Consider the following 18,267-nt stretch of genomic DNA (forward strand, 5'->3'; position numbering starts at 1 on the left):
AGAAAACCACAGCTAGGCACATCATAGTAAAAGTTTTAAACATGAAGAGAAAACCTTAAAAACAGGCAGGGGAGGGAAAGACTATTCATAATAGCATCAAAGATATTAAATACCTAGCAGTAAATTTAATGATATGTGTGAAAGAACTATACGGTGAAAACTATAAAACCTTATTGAAAAAAAATTAAATAAAGGGAGGAATAACTAAGATAAAAACAAATTGAGAGCAATTAAGTAAATGGAAGAATACTTCACATTCATGGATTAAAATACTCTATATTATAAAGAATCAGTTCTCTCCAAACTGATCTATAGATGCAAAACAATCCTATTCACAATCCCAGAAAGCTTTTTTGTGAAAACTGGCAAATGAGTTCTACAATTTACAGGCAATGCAAAGAGTCAACAATAGGTGAGGCAATTTTGAAAAAACAACAAAGCTGGAAGATTTATGCTATCTTGTATCTGAAAAATAAAAATGGCAAGCAATAGGATATAGTGGAGTATGTGAGGAAGCCATTTGGTATAAACCTAATTCGGCTTGACTTTGTTTTTTCCAAAAGGGCCTGACTGTGGCTGTTGAGCACACATTGTATATCTGCTTAGACATTTCCTATGGCCAGAACAAAGGCCCTTGAGATAAAGGTGCAACTTCCCCCCACATTAGCATTTCCTTAGGGATAAGCATTTTCCTTAGGCTAGGAACTGATTGCTGCACTCACCTTTGACCACCCAGCTCACCTGTGACCACTCAGCTGAAGACAACAGACTGCCACCCTGCTGTGTTCACTGAGACAGAAGAACTACCTGCTATTTCCATCAATCGCTGTGCTGACAGAGCAGTCTCGCGACTATCGTAAAAGGGACATTTCAATCCCATGTGAAACATCCTCTCTGGGGGTATATAACCACTCTGTGCACCCCACTTCTTTGGTGCCCTTTCTTCCTTCAGGAAGAAAGGCCCCGGGTTATAATCCTCAGATTTAAGCTCAGAATAAACTCACCCAAATTTTCATTTATAGATTGGTTATGGATTATTTTCATCAACATATCAAAATATCTATTATAAAGTTACAGTAATTAAGAAGTATGGTACTGACAGGAAGATTGGAATCAGACAAACAGAACAAACAATCTACACCTGCACTGTTCCTACGGTAGCCACTCGACACATGTGGCTATTTAAATTTAAATTTTAATTAATTAAAATTAGTTAAAATTCAAAATTCAGTCCTTAGTTGCAGTAGCCATATTTCAAGAACTCAGTAGCTGCACATAGCTAATAACTACTAAATTGAACAATTCATATGTGAATATTTCTATCATGGCAGAAAGTTCCATTAGCACTTACCTAGAAACGTACACATAAAATTACTTGATTTATGACAAAGGTGACACTCTAACGCAGTGGCGAAAAGTTGGTCTTTCCAATAAATTGCGATAGATCAATTGGACATCCATATACAAAAGTAAATAAATAATCAATCAACCCTGACCTCTACCTCATACCATATGCAAAAATCAATGCCAAGCCAGCCCTGATGGCCTAGTGGTTAAAGTTCGGTCCTCTCACTGCTTCAGCAACCCAGGTTTGTCTCCTGATCATGGAACCCCACCACCTGTCTGTAGTCACATGCTGTGGCGGCTCACAAAAGAACTAGGAGGACTTACAAACAAGATAATACAACCACGCACTGGGGCTTTGCGGAGGGGAAAAAAAAAAATCAATGTCAAGTGGATTACAGATTTAAATGTAAAAAATAAAACAATACATTTTTTAGAAGAAAACATAGGAAATTATCTTCATAACCTTGTAGTAGACAAAGATTTCTAAGATAGGATGCAAAAAGTGTCAGCCATAAAAGACAATACTGATTAAGAGTATTAAAGATGACGTGAAAATTGAGAACTTCCACTTATCAAAAGACATTAAGAGAGTGGGGCTGGCCCCGTGGCCGAGTGGTTAAGTTTGCACGCTCCGCTGCAGGCGGCCCAGTGTTTCGTTGGTTCGAATCCTGGGCGCGGACATGGCACTGCTCACCAAACCACGTTGAGGCAGCGTCCCACATGCCACAACTAGAAGGACCCACAATGAAGAACATACAACTATGTACTGGGGGGGTGCTTTGGGGAGAAAAAGGAAAAAAAACAAAAAAAGAAAGAAAAAAAACGAAAAAAAACAAAACCAAAAAAAAAGACATTAAAAGAGTGAAAAGGTAACCACAGCCTGAGAAAAATTATTTGCAATACATACACCTGACAAAGGACTCGGATTCAGAATATAAATCTGACAAAAGACTCCTACAAAACAATAAGAAAAAGGCAGATAGACGACCCAGTAGAAAAATGGATAAGACATGAATAGGCACTAAACAAAAGAGGATGTTCAAATGGCTAATAAGCATATAAAAAGGTGTTAAACTACATTTGTCATCAGAAAAATGTAAATGAAAACCTCAATGGATATGACTATGTACCTACCAGAATATCTAAAATGAAATTAAGGACACGCAATATGAAGTGTGTTGGTGGGGATGTGGTACAAGTGGAACTCTTATACACTATTGATGCAAGGATAAATTGGTATAACCACTTTGAAAAATGTTTGGCTGAGTTATGGGTTGAACTGTGTCCCCCTAAAATACATATGTTGAAGTCCTAACACCAGGGCCTCAGAACGTGACCTGATGTAGAAAAAGAGTCATTGCAGATGTAATTAGTTAAAATTAGGTCATTAGGGTGGGCCCTAATCCAATATGACTGGCATCTTTATAAAAAAGGGAAAATTTTGACAAAAATAGAGGTAAGGTGATGTGAACAGACTTTGGAAGAAAACAGCTATCTACAAGCCAAGGAGAGAGACATGGAACAAATCTTTCCCTCACAGCCCTGCAAAGGAATCACCACTGCCAACGCCTTGATTTTGGACTTTTAGCCTCCAGAACAGTGAGGCAGTAAGTTTCTATTGTTTAAGCCACTCAGTCACAGTGTCTCATTATGACAGCCTTGGCAAACTAATACAGGCAGTATCTACTTAGTGGAATATATGCATATCTTACGATAACAATTTCTCTTCTTGGTATACACACAACAGAAATGCGTATTCACTATACGTTTACCAAAAGATTTGTGCAAGAATGTTCACAGCATTGCTATTTGTAAGAGCCCCAAACTAGAAACAATGTAAATGCTCATCAAAAGTAGAATGAATAACTAAAGTATGGTACATTACACAATAGAATTTTATGTGGCAATGAGAATAAACCAACTACAACAAGATGCAACAATATGAAAGGATTTCACAATGATGATGAGTGAATGAAGTCAGACACAAGAGAGCATATACGGATGATTGCCATGATATAGATGAACATGTAAAAGGAATCTAAGGTGTTAGAAGTCACAACAGTGGTTATCTTTGGAGAGGAGGGAGACAGTAGTGATTGGGAGGGGGCAAGAGGAAAATTTCTGGGATGCTGGTAATGCTCAATTTCTTGATCTTGGTGATGGCTATATTGTGAAAATTCTTCAAGTTGTACACTTATGATGTGCACAATTTTTTCCATGTATGTTCTACATCATTAAAAAAAAGTTATTTGAAAACTGAATATGTGAATTAAACAGCAGATTAGAAGAGCTGAATCGTAACCTATACGAGAGATATTTAGAAACAGCTGTAACGTAGCACAGATAGACAAAGAAAATATAAGAGACATTAATGGAAGGATAGTATAGAATGAAAGAGGTCAAATATAAGTCTAATTAGAATTACAAAGAAGATAATAAAGAGAATAGGTGAGAATCAATATTTGAAGAAGTAATAGATGAGAATTTCTCAGGATCTAGATGACTCAAATCTCAGACTGAAAATGTACAATAATCCTTATATAGAGAAAACCCTAAAGAATCCATGGGAAAACTACTAGAAATAATCAACAACTACAGCAGAGTTGCAGGGTACAAAACAAACCTACAAAACTCAGTTGCATTTCTATACTCTAGTAACGAACTAACAAGAAGAGGACTCAAGAATACAATCCCATTTATGATCACAACAAAAAGAATAAAATACCTAGAAATAAATTTAGCCAATGAGGTGAAAGACCCATATAATGAAAACTATAAGACATTACTGAAAGAAATCAATAATGACATAAAGAAATGGAAAGATATTCCAGGCACATGGATTGGAAGAATAAACATAGTTAAAATGTCCATCCTTCCTAAAGCAATCTACAGATTCAGTGCAACCCCAGTTAGAATCCCAATGACATTCTTCACAGAAATAGAACAAAGAATCCTAAATTTCATATGGGGCAACCAAAGACCACAAATTGCTGAAGCAATCCTTAGAAAAAAGAACAAAGCTGGAGGCATCACAATCCCAGACTTCAAAATATTTTACAAAGCTACAGTAATGAAAATAGCATGGTACTGTACAAAAACAGGCACACAGACCAACGGAACAGAATTGAAAGCGCAGAAATAAAACCACACATCTATGGACAGCTCATCTTTGACAAAGGAGCTAAGAACATGCAATGGACAAAGGACAGTCTCTTCAATAAATGGTGCTGGGAAAACTGGACAGCCACATGCAAAAGAATGAAAATAGACCATTATCTTTTGCCATATACAAAAATTAACTCCAAATGGATCAAAGACTTGAAGGTAAGATCTGAAACCATAAAATTTCTAGAAGAAAATATAGGCAGTACACTCTTTGACATCAGTCTTAGAAGGATCTTTTCGAATACTATGTCTACTTGGATAACAGAAACAAAAGAAAAAATAAACAAGTGGGACTTCATCAGACTAAAGAGTTTCTGCAAGGCAAAAAGAAACTAGAATCAAAATAAAAAGACCACCCATTAACTGGGAGAAAATATTTGCAAATCATAAATCCAACAAGGGGTCAATCTCCATAATACATAAAGAACTCACACAACTGAACTACAAAAAAACGAACATCCTGATCAAAAAGTGGGCAGAGGATATGAACAGACATTTTTCCAAAGAAGATATACAGACGGCCAATAGGGACACAAAAAGATGTTCAACATCACTAGTCATCAGGGAAATGCAAATAAAAACTACACTAAGATATCACCTTACACCCATGAGAATGTCTATAATCACTAACACAAAAAATAACAAATGTTGGAGAGGTTGTGGAGAAAAGGGAACCTTCATACACTGCTGGTGGGAATGCAAACTGATGCAGCCACTATGGAAAACAGTATGGAGATTTCTCAAAAAATTAAAAATAGAACTACCATCTGACCCAGCTATCCCACTACTGGGTATTTACCCAAAGAAGTTGAAATCAACAATATGAAGAGACTTATGAACCCCTACGTTCACTGCATTATTCACAATAGCCAAGATGTGGAAGCAACCCAAGTGCCCGTCAACTGATGAATGGATAAAGAAGATGTGGTGTATACATATATACCACATATACATATATATGTATATGTATATACAATGGACTACTACTCAGCGATAAAAAAAGACATAATCATCCCATTTGCAATAACATGGATGGACCTTGAGGGTGTTATGTTAAGTGAAATAAGCTAGACAGAGAAAGTTAAGTGAAATAAGCTAGACAGAGAAAGACAAGCACCATATGATTTCACTCATATGTGGAAGATAAACACACAGAAAAAGAACAGTTTAGTGGCTACCAGGGGGAAGGGGTTTGGGAGGTGGGCACAAGGGGTAAAGGGGCACATTTATATGGTAACTGACAAATAATAATGGACAACTGAAACTTTACAATGTTATAAACGATTATGACCTCAATAAAAAATAATTAAAAAATACAATAATCCTAAACAAGATAAATAAAAAGAAAACCACATTGAATAAATTATAGTGAAACCGCAGAAGTCCAAAGACAAAGAGAAAATCTTAAAATTGGATACAGATAACAGAGAGATGATCTACAAAGGAATGAAAATTAGACTAATTCCCTTTTTTTATTTGAAAATTTTCAAACTCACAGAAAAGCCAAAAAGTGTAAATACAATGAACACACTTATACCCTCACCAGATGCACACTGTTAACATTTGGCTGACCCCCTCAAAGTTTCTGTAAACATATATGTGTCCTTCCCTTTTGGGAAAACGTAGAAAGTAGGCTGCAGATAGCAGGATTCTTCATCCCCAAATTCGTTGTCATGCATTTCCCAGGAACAAGAACATTCTGTATTCAGCTACAACACCATTACCTCATCTAAGATTATCAGCACAATTCAACAACATCACTCTGATAGAGTCCAGGTGAAATGTTCCCAGTTATCACCATAATGTCCTCTACAACTTTTTTTTTTTTTTTTTACTTCTCCAGGATCTAATCAAGATTTATGATTCCTTTCAGATATTCTAGCTCTTAGGTCTCTCTCAACTTAGAACATTCTCACCACTTCCTTTGGTTTTTCATGACACTGAATCATTTGAAGAGTTCAGGTCACTTGTCCTGAAAAAAATATCCCACATTCTGAACTGGTTTGACTGTTTCCTCATGATTATCAGGTGAAGTATTCCAGGAAGAACATCGCTTAGGAATGTTGTATACCTCCTGTGCACCATACTACGCCTGTAGCTCACCTGATTAGCGATACCAACCTTGAGCATTTTGTGATTTTTCTCTTTGTAATTAATAAGTCACCTGTAGGATAATACTTTGAGACTTGAGAGCACAATTTTTAATGGCAACTATGGAAGCCAGAATACAACCTCCAAAGTGCTAAGAAGAAATGGCTATCAAAGTAGAGCTGTATTGCCAACTAAAATATCATTCAAGAATGAAGGCAAAACAAGACACATTCTGAAATTATTTCATGATCCAGTAAAAAAAAAAATTACTGGGAAGCCTGTATATACACAAAAAGAATGGTTTGCATGGAGCTTTGTTTTTCATACACTTGCCAGGGATTTAACATTTTTAGCATATCTTGAAAAAAGTACTTTACCTGCCATCTCTGCTGAGGGCAAAAGTGATGCCATCTTTCTGGAAAGGAAGCAGCTTTGCTCTCAGTTTGTCGGGCAAAAAATCCAGCTGTTTATAAGATTCACTCGTCAAACAAGAAATCTGAGGTATAAGAGACTTTTTTATGTTACGAACTCTAGGCATGATGACCCTAAAAACAAAGAAATCACAAAAGGGGAGGGGTGGGAGAAATAGATATTACTAAGTGTATTAGAGAACGAAACATAAATAATAATATTAAAGTACTTATCAGTAGCCTTGATATACTATCTACATAGATATAAACTGATTAATTCATGTTTCCAGAACAAGCTATTAAGGAAATTCAAAGCATTGAGTCCAAAAGCAATTACTTAATGCACTATCTAGGAACTCATCACCTCTATTTCATCTGTATTTCTAATTGAGCCATAATATAGCCATACTCCTGTTCTAAGCAATAAATGTATTACTGAAAAGTTATAAATCAACTAGATTTTTACAAACTGAATAATTTTTAACATAATGTGTGAATTTGTATAGAAAGATGAATTCTTTTATAATCAATCCTTTTATAAATGTACATTTTCAAATCACAGCAGATTTTCTAGGACTGCAGTAAAACTGCATTTTAAAAATTATAAAATACAAAGACATTGACTCCAAACTTAAAATAATTAAATTAACTCAGCATTATTAAATGGGATTGATTTTTAAATATTAAAATGAAGTATTTTTTTAAAGATTTTATTTCTTTTATTTTTTCCTTTTTCTCCCCAAAGCCCTCCCCCCGGTACATAGTTGTATATTCTTCCTTGTTGGTCCTTCTGGTTGTGGCATGTGGGACGCTGCCTCAGCGTGGTTTGATGAGCAGTGCCATGTCCGCGCCCAGGATTTGAACCAACGAAACACTGGGCCGCCTGCAGCAGAGCGCGCGAACTTAACCACTCGGCCACGGGGCCAGCCCCGAAGTATTTCAAATCAATTGAATCCACAGTGTAAACTCTGCCTGATTGGTACCTTCCTCTCTACTGGGTTTCCACAGATGTAATTTTAATTTTCTACTACATAAAAATTTCATATACAATTGGCCCTCTGTATCCATGGGTTCTGCAACCATGGATTCAACAAAACGCAGATGGAAAGGCCTACAATGGTTGCGTCTGTACTGAATATATAGACTTTTTTCCCTTGTCATTATTCCCTAAATAATAAAGTATAACACTATTTACACAGTATTTGCATTATATTAGGTATTATAAGTTATCTAGAGATGATTTAAAGTATATGGGTAGGGGTCAGCTCTGTGGCCGAGTGGTTAAGTTCGTGCGCTCTGCTGCGGCAGCCCAGGGTTCGGATCCTGGGCACGGACATGGCACCGCTCATAAGGCCATGTTGAGGCGGCGTCCCACATCCCACAACTAGAAAGACCTGCAACTAAGATATACAACTGTGTACAGCAGGGATTTGGGGAGATAAAGCAGAAAAAAAAAAAAAAGTATATGGGAGGATATGCGTAGGTTATATGCAAATACTACTCCATTTCATATATAGGACTTGAGCATCCAGGGTTTTTGGTCTCCCTGGGGGTCCTGGAACCAATCCCCCATGGATACCAAAGGACAACGGTATCTGTAAGTTCTTGGAATTCTGCCAGAAGAATTATCGCTAAATTATAAAGCTTCTCTAATAATAACCGTTTGTATTTAGATTGCACCTTTTTATCTGTTTATATATAATCTCATTCCATCTCTAAAACAACTTTCCTTTTATTCTCAATTATTTGCAGACTTATAAAACTTTAGCTCCCCTTTAATCAACTTCTGTGTCCAATGTCTAAGGACCCTAAGAATTCAAAAAGTATTTATTAATAACAAAAAGGTACTACATGCCATGATCTGGAGAAGTAAGGACCACGTACTCACAGAGCTTACATTCTTGAGGGGGAGACTAAAAATAAACAAGATGATTAATTACAGTATAGTACATATATTATGAAGGAACTTAAGAGGGTAATGGCCACTTTAGACAGGCTGAACCACGTTTCAAGTGCTCAATGGCCACATATGCCTAGGGGCTATCATATTGAGCTGTGCAGAGATAGAACCCTTTCATCTTCACTGGAAGTTGTATTGGACAGCACTTACTGGAGAGAGTTAAGCAGAGAAGTGATGCAATCTGACTTACAATTCAAAAACTACCAGTGGACACAAAGGTGTCAATAGAAATTCAAAGGATAAATGTTCCTAGAGGACTAAAGTCCACAAAACTGCCACTGCTTCAGTAGGCAACTGGATTTAGAAATGATTTATGACTCAGACCTGTCTGATTACAGCCTTCATGAACACCAATGAGTGGGCGTCTCTAGTACCCTCTCAACAACAACAATAAAACTGAGCCAGCCCAGTGGTGCAGCGGTTAAGTTCACATGCTCCACTTCAGTGGCCCGGGGTTTGCTGGTTTGGATCCCTGGCACAGACCTACAGACCGCTTATCAAGCCATGCTGGGGCAGGCATCCCACATATTAAAAAATAGAGGAAAATGGGCACAGATGTAAGCTCGGGGCCACTGTTCCTCAGCAAAAAGAGGATGATTGGAGGCATATGTTAGCTCAGGGCTTATCTTCCTCAAAAAAAACAATAAAACTGAGTAAAGAATAGAGAACGATTCAAAAAGGGGAAAGTATGAAAGCAAGAAACCCATATCAGGCTGCAATAGACAAGGGAAGAATCATCTTTGGAAGTGGAACTGGAGAGATTTGGGAAATGTATAGGAAGTAAACAAGACTTGCTGATGGAGTACACGTGGAAAATGAGGGAAATGTGAAATCAAGACGAACATTTAGAGTGATGGGAGTTGATGCAATTTACTGATACTAAAGACTAAGGAAGAAACGGATTGAGGAGAAAAAAAAACCAATAGATCTTTCAGAAATATATAAAGTTTAAGATGGCTTTAAGTATGAAGTGGAAATGTCAAATAGGCTTCAAAATACATGAGTCTGGAATCCTAGGGAGAGAACAAGGCTGGATACAAGTATTCGGGAGCTAGTGAATCCATATCATTCTTTGAGGCAACTCAACATCTGAGATCCTTGCTATGTTTGAGCATTTCCTCATATTACAAATCTGAGTGGGAGTCACACATCACCTCCCAAGAGAAAAGGTGAAAACAGATTCTTGCTCTCCCAGCCTGCCTTACACCTATTGGGTTTGCTAATCAGATATACTCCTACTAGAGTTTAATCTAGAAAGTCAAAACTCAAAGGAGTCGGGATTAGTGAAACATTCTGGCAAGGGTAGCAGTAGCAGAAAGAGCTATATCTACTTTCTACAAGTAACAGGGGTCCAGAAGCACTTCTTGGGGTCAATGGTATAAAGGGTAACACATTTTAGCTTAGAACATTGGCAAGAAGCTAAGAAAAATATACAAAAACCATTTTACTGTCTATTATCTTTGCTTTTTACACATTGCAAAAAATTTTAACAAACACTCCAAAAAAGAAACCCTGCTAAGCTGAGGTCACATTGCAACTTCTATGATTGATTTTATAAGGACTGACTCAGGCATTCCATTTGTAAAAATAAACAATGAAACTAAAGCCATCTTAACACAAAATTTATTTTAACAGAGTCACAAATAATAAATAATTATTTAAATATGAAGATGAAAGAAGTCTAAAATAGTATGAAAATGTTTAGAAAAATTTCAACTAAACTAAAATTATGGTGTAGCTGGCTCACAATTCAAATAGATATTTGGATACATAAAGAACTTAAAAATACATAGTGGTATAATCTAATTAATACAACATGAATGTTTTAGTTAATACTCAAAGTAATTTTTAAAAAGCCCTTTCCCATTTATACTGTCTTTCTAAAATCTAAAAATCATAATGTTATAATAAAAAGCATCTCATGTAGGTCAGCCATATAGGTTAATCTGCTGCAAAGCTCAGTTGTAAACAATATTACATTAATAACAGAAGACTCAGGCTTAATATTCTTTCTAAATTATTAAGAAGCTAACAGTTATGATAAACGCACATCTCTAATCATAAAAATGGTAGATGATTTAGCTCAGAGATTTAGCAAAAAAGCTTTTATTTGATATATACATACCAGTTTACTTTTAGTAAGGTTGGGGGGTTATTAAGATAGAAACAGCAGGGGGCCAGCCCTGCAATACACAGCAATACACAACTTTTATTATCATGTTATTAAAATTATCAACACAACTACTATCTAGGGAAATCTAGTGAAAGCAAAATCTAGCAGAACTCATTTTCTAAGCAATTCTCTTGAAAAGCAACACTTCAGAAGAGAACGAAGGAAAGTTTTTATTTTCAGTCTTTAAGATCAAGAAGGTACTTTTATAATCAATTGGGAACAAGGTACATTCAATTGGAATTTACCGATGCATTCTTAAGTAAAGAGAATTGTGCTGAGGAGAATCAGATATTGTTAAAATATACCAATAAGAGATTTATTTTGGAAATAATGAGCTAACAGCTGATCAGGGAAATTATGTACTTTGAGGAGATAGTTTTGTTATTTTTATTTTTTTAATTAAGAATTTATTGGATGGGATTTATAGAATAGATACAGACAAAGAGAGAATTAATGAACAGAAGAGACATTAAATATAAATGGACCAAAATTGCCAACAAAAAAAATATTATAATACTGGATTTAAAAATTAATATCTACATGCTGCTTTAAAAATACATATCTTAAAGAGAAAGAGTCATAAACACTGAATGTAAAAGATTGTAAAAAGACATAGTATGCATACCAAGACATAGCTGGTATAACTTTATTAACATAAGACAGCATATACTGAAAGCTAAGAAACATTATTAGAAATAAAAAAGGACATTTTATAATGATAAAAGGTTTACCATACTAGAAAGATAAACAGTCTCAAAATATATAAAAATATAAGGGAAGACAGACAGAATAAAAGGAAAATTTGACAGAAACAAAGGAGAATGGCCAAATCTATAACCACAGATGGAGATTTTAATACATCTTTCTCAGGAATTGATCATACAAGTAGACTAAAGATCTATAAGGATATGGAAGAGCTGAAGAACACAATAAACAAACTTGAGCTATTTGGTGCCATGAGAAGAATATTCTTTTCAAGTTCATTCTATGAAGCCAACCTAAACTTGATCTCACAAGCACATTACAAGAAAAAAACATATACAAGACATTTTCTCATATTCATAGGTAAACAAAATATTAGCAAATCGAATACAGCAATAAATTAAGAGGCTATGCTATCAAGGCTAAAATGGACTTATTAGAGGAATGCAAGGCTGGTTCAACTTTTAAAGCTCAATCAATGACAAGTGGATCCTAAAATTCAGGTGGAAATGCAAGGGACCCAGAATAGCCAAAACAATCTTGAAAAAAACAAAGTTGGAGGATTTATACCTCCTAGTTGTAAAACTTAGCATGAAGCTACATAACCAAGACAACGTAGTACTAATATAATGATAGAAAGGTAGATCAATGGAATAGAATTAAGAGTACAGAAATAAGCCCTTATATTTATGATCAGTTGATTTTTGACAAGGGTGCCAAAACAATTCAATAGGAAAAGAATAGTCTTTTCAAGAAATAGTGCTGGGACTAGATATCTACATATAAAGAATGAAGCTGGACCCCTAACTCATACCATATACAAAAATTAACTCAAAATGGATCAAAAACTAAAATGAAAGAGTAAAAACTACAAAACTCTTAAAGCATAAGAGAAAATCTACATGACCTTGGGTTATGCAATGGTTTCTTAGATACACTGCCAAAAATAAAAGCAACAAAAGAAAAAAATAAATTAGATTTCACCAAAATTAAAAACTTCAGTGCTGCAAATAATACCATCAAGAAAGTGAAGACAGAGTCAGGAAGGACACTGGTGTTGAGGAGAATAACTATCACAGCTTTCAGCACTTTGATGGAACCTCAGATGTGTGGTCTTCTGGCCAAGTGTCTGCAATTTCATATTGTTGGAGCATTCACTGTATCCCTGGGGGTTGCAGCTTTCTGTAACTTTGCTGTGGCTAAACCAAGAAAGCAGGCATATGCAGGTTTCTACAGAAATTATGATTGCATGAAAGATTCTGAGGAGATGAGGGAGGCTGGTATCTTTCAGAGTGCAAAGTGATGTTTGGAATGTAAAGAATTTCTTTGGATTGAGATCCATGGAAGTTTGTCACTCATTGACCTATATTCCTGATCTATGAAACACAAATATTTGGGCTAAAGAATAGTTTCTCTTGATAAATAAACAATTAAGAAATATGTGGGAAAAAAATGAAGACAATCCATAAAAGGGGAAAAATATTTGCAAATTATATCTGACAAGAGACTAGTATCTAGAATATATAAAGAACAATTACAAATCAACAATAAAAAGACAACCCAATTTAAAAATGGGCAAAAATCTGAATAGACATTTCTCCAAAGATATATAAATGGCCAAAAAGCATACAAAAAGAGGTTCAACATCATTAGTAATAAGGGAAGTGAAAATCAAAACTTCAATGAAATACCACTTCATACCCAGTAGGATGGCTAAAATCAAAAAGACAGATAATAGGGGCCAGCCCCATGGCCTAGTGGTTAAGTTTGGCATGCTCTGCGTCAGCAGCCCAGGTTTGGTTCCTGGGCATGGACCTACACCACTCATTGGCAGCCATGCTGTGGCACTGACCCACATATGAAATAAAGGAAGACTGGTATAGATGTTAGCTCAGCAACAATCTTCCTCAAGTAAAAAGAGGAAGATTGGCAACAGATGTTTGCTTAGGGCAAATCTTCCTCAGCAAAAAACAAACAAACAAAAACAAGTAAGAAAAAGTGTTAGTGAAAGTGTGGAGAAATTAGAACCCTCAAACATTGCTTGTGGAAATGTATAAAAGTGTAGCTGCTATGGAAAACAGTTTGGCAGTTCATCAAAATGTTAAAAGCAAATATAGGGGCCGGCTATGTACCCGAGTGGTTAAGTTCACACGCTCTGCTGCGGTGGCCCAGGGTTCGGATCCTGGGCATGGACATGGCACCACTCGTCAGGCCACATTGATGCGGCATCCCACATCCCACAACTAGAAGGACGTGCAACTAACATATACAGCTGTGTACTGGGGGGGGGGGGGGGGGGGGGGTTGGGGAGATAAAGCTGAGAAAAAAATATTGGCAACAGTTGTTAGCCCAGGTGCCAATCTTAAAAAAAAAGAAAAAGAAAAAGAAAAGCAATTATAATAAGACCTGGAAATTCTACTCCTAGGTGCATACCCAAGAGAAATGAAAACAAACAAAAGTTTGCATCTAAATTTCACAGCAGCATAATAGTTGAAAAGTAGGAACAACTCAAATGTCCATCAACTGATGAACCAATAAAGAAAATGTGGTATATCCATACAATGGAGTATTATTTGACAATAAAAACGAATGAAATACTGATACATGCTACAACATGGAAGAACCTTGAAAACATTATGCTGACAGAAGCCTCTCACAAAGACCATACACTGTGTGATCCCATTTATATGAGGTCTAGACTAGGCAAATGCATAGAAACAAAAAGTAAATGAGTGGTGGCTCCCTAGGGCTGGCAGGGGAGGGTAGGGGGAGAATAGAGAGCAACTGCTAATGAGTACTGGTTTTCTATTTAGAGTGAAGAAAATGTGCTAAAATTAGATTGTGATGATGGTTCCACAACTCTGTGAACATATTAAAACCCACAGATTTGTAAAATGAGTGAATTTTCTGGTATGTGAATTAAATCTCAATCAAGCTGCTAAAAAATGTATTGTGAAAAAAAACTCAACCAGTGTAATTCTCAACAATAAGAAAGCAAAGAAGAAACTTTGTATGGTCGTCTCAGTTGGGGCGGGGGGGCATCTGATAAAATTAAAAATCCATTCAGAGCAAAAGCTCCCTGACACAGGAAAAACAGGAGAGAATTTCCTTAATGTGATGAAAGATTTTTACCAAAAACCTTCAGCAAACATCATACTTAAGGTAAAATGGTGAAAGCTTTCCCTGCAAGATCAGAAAACACAAACATGCCTACTATGTCCAATTTTATTTAACTGTGGAATCAGATCAACTGAATAAGGCAAAAGGAAAAGGAGAAAGCAAGAAAAGAAAAAAAAAATCAAATTTTAGTTAAATGACACAACAGGATTGTGTACACAGAATAAAAATAATCTATAGATAACTAGTAGATTTATAAGTTAATTTAGTAAGGTTGATGAACACATGATCAATATACATAATCGTGTTCCTCTTATATAGGCAAAACTCAGAAAATAAAATTTTAAAATTGATACCATTCTCAAGAGTATCAAAAAAAATTCAAATTTCAGAAATCTAATACAAAGATGTACAAGACTTGTATATAGAAAACCATGAAAGAGTTTTGAAAAAAATTAAAGAAGATCTAAAACAAAGAAGTGGTAACCGTGTGAAGAGACTGGAAGTGATTACAATATAAACAGACTCTGGAGATGATGTCACGTGAAGGTGAAACAATGTGAACACCAGAAAAATAGGCCCAGTTCTTAGTTCTGAAGGTGGAGAAAGAACTGATATTTCTGGAGGGCCTATCATATAACAGTGTCTATTACATGTTAAGAACATGGACATATGCTATCTCATTTAATCCTCCTAAAAACCCTATGAAACAAGCACTGTATTCTTGTTCACTAATGAGGAAACTATGACACAGTGGGCTGAGAAAGCCAGGATTCAGTTGCAAGTCTGTATTGCTACAAAGCCTAAAAAGAAGTAAAGCTTCATCCAAAGATTTAAAACACAAACAAAAATCAAACAAATCTTGGCTTGACGTATGTTCCTAGGAAGATGGACTATACACACAGTCACTCAGAAAAACAGTTTGACAATTTCTTAAATAACTAAATACGCAACTACCATATGACCCAGCAATTGTACTCCTGGGCATTTATCCTAGAGAAATAAAAACTTATGTCCACACAAAAACTTATACATGAATTTTTACAGCAGTTTTATTCATAATAGCCAAAAACTGGAAACAACCCAGATACTCTCCAACGGTTGAATGGTTAAACAAACTGTGGTACATCCATATCATGGCATACTACTTAATAACAAAAAGGCATAAATGAAACACACAACAATCTTGATGAATCTCCAGAGAATTATGCTGAGTGAAAAAAGTCAATTTCAAAAGGTTACACATTGCTTGATTCCATTTATATAACATTCACAAAATGACACAATTATAGAAATGGAGAAGAGATTAGTATTGCCAGGGTTAAGGAAGGGAAGGATAGAAGTTGTGGCTATAAAGAAGCTACATGAGGGATCCCTGTGAGATGGAAATATTCTCTATCTTGATTGTGTCAATATCCTGGTTGTAATGTTGTACTATAGTTTTACAGGAGGGTAAAGAGTACACTATTTGCACTATTTCTCACAATGGCATATGAATTTACAATGATCTCAAAATGGTAATTTAAAAATACTTTAAATATTAATTTTTAAAAAGTGAAAAAACACAAAATCTGGCTTAACAAATACCAATGAATCTGAAAGATTGGGATAATGAGATCCAAAAAGATAAAGCTCCAATATAGTGTAGCTAGAGGCAGCCGTAAGACATATATCTGGGTCTTCGCTCCCTTTTCAACACAGGAATGCTCACAGGGCTAAATCTCAGTGAAAATATCTATTTTAAATAGTCAAAATATTTGCTCTGTAAAGAATTACAGTTAAAAAATAATCATCTAATGAATTCCATATCTGAATTTCATTCTTTCACTCATTCAACAAAAATATATTTGGTTGTTTACACAGAGCAGACATCACTCTAGGCTCTGGATATGTAATAATAAAGAAAGAGACGCAGTTTTGAAGAAATACTATAAAGAAAGTACTAGGTGTTAAGAAAGCATAGAGGAGGGACTCAGTTTTCGGATTTGGGGGGTTGGAAGGCTTCCTAAGAGATCTGAAGAAAAAACAGACAATAACCAGATGAGAAGTGTATATAAAGGCCCTGAATTGGAAGGAAAAGGAAAAGAGCAAGAAAGAATTCTCAGTCTTCATCCTAGTGGACCTATCAGTAACTCATTCACTCCTCATTGAATCACTTTATTCACTTAGATTCTAGAATACCACATCCTCATGGTTTTTATCTTACATCACTGGTCATTCCTTCTCAGTCTAAACTTCTGTTGGTTCTTCCTCATCTCCCTATCCTCTTAAGGTTAGAGTGTACCAGGGCTCAGTTCTTAGCATCCTTTGCTCTATCCTTTAGAGATCACATTAGTCTCATGGCTTTAAATATTACCTCTATGCCAATGATGCCCACGTTTATATATGGAGATCAGACCTGTCATGAACTTCAGATTTGTATATCTAACCAGACATCTCTACGTAGCAGTCTAATGCCCATCTCAAACTTAACATGACCAACACTTAACTCTAGCTCTTTCTCTCAAACCGTATTCCATTCAGTCATCCCTGTCTCATCCTTACAGTTGCTCATACCAATTCCTTGACACCTCTGTCTTATTGCACACATCCAATCCATCAGCAATTCCTGTTGGTTCTACGTTGAAAATATACCCAGAATCCCACCTTTTCCCAGCACTTCCAAATCTGCTCTGCAGATGTGAGCCTCTGTCATCTCTAGTCTGAATTCCTGCAAGCATCTGATACCCCAGCTTCTGCTTCTTTCTCTACATTCTCCTCTCAATACAGCAGTCAGAGAGAGACTTTGAAAAAGGAAGTCTGATCATATCAGTTCTCAGAACTCCTCAGCGGCTCCCTATTCTACTCAGATAAAAGCTCTGTCAGTGGTTTATAAGCCCTTCTACAATCTGTCCCTTTCCTCCTTACTTTGTCCTCTTACGTCTCCACCTCCCTTTTTCCTCTCTGTCACACTGAAGTCTTTACACGTTCCTGCTTTGGACCTTGCACTAGCTGGTCCAAATGCCCATACCACTCCTCCTCCAGATATGCACATGGTTACTTCCCTTGTTTCCTTCAAGAGTCTTTTCTGAAATGTCAATTTCTCAATGAAAACTTAACTTGACTACCTTATTTAAAATTGCAACTTTCCTGCTTGCTTCAGCAGCACATATACTAAAATTGGAATGATAGAGACAATTAGCATGGCCCCTGCACAAGGATGGGACACAAATTCACGAAGTGTTACATATTTTTGAGAGAGAGAATTTTAAAGTAAATGTGGCAAAATGTTAACAACATGTGATCTGGGTCAAGGGCACATG

The 18,267-nt window shown here is 36.0% G+C and overlaps 1 protein-coding gene and 1 pseudogene across 2 annotated transcripts in view; one reads left to right on the forward strand and one right to left on the reverse strand.

Annotated features, from left to right (window-relative positions):
• LOC124233819 (DNA annealing helicase and endonuclease ZRANB3-like) overlaps positions 1-18,267 on the reverse strand; it is a 215,746-nt gene that overhangs the window by 191,520 nt on the left and 5,959 nt on the right. The window contains exon 2 of one of the 2 annotated variants that reach the window (XM_046651042.1): positions 6,981-7,148. In XM_046651042.1, the coding sequence (XP_046506998.1) occupies positions 6,981-7,141 (161 nt within the window). In that variant the 5' untranslated portion in view covers positions 7,142-7,148. Of the gene's footprint in view, positions 1-6,980; positions 7,149-18,267 lie in introns of those variants that run through there. The other variant, XM_046651043.1, reaches the window with a different exon arrangement.
• On the forward strand, positions 18,099-18,199 carry LOC124233832 (uncharacterized; annotated as a pseudogene).

The sequence above is a fragment of the Equus quagga genome, unplaced genomic scaffold, assembly GCF_021613505.1.
Source record: "Equus quagga isolate Etosha38 unplaced genomic scaffold, UCLA_HA_Equagga_1.0 252_RagTag, whole genome shotgun sequence".
Taxonomy (NCBI): domain Eukaryota; kingdom Metazoa; phylum Chordata; class Mammalia; order Perissodactyla; family Equidae; genus Equus; species Equus quagga.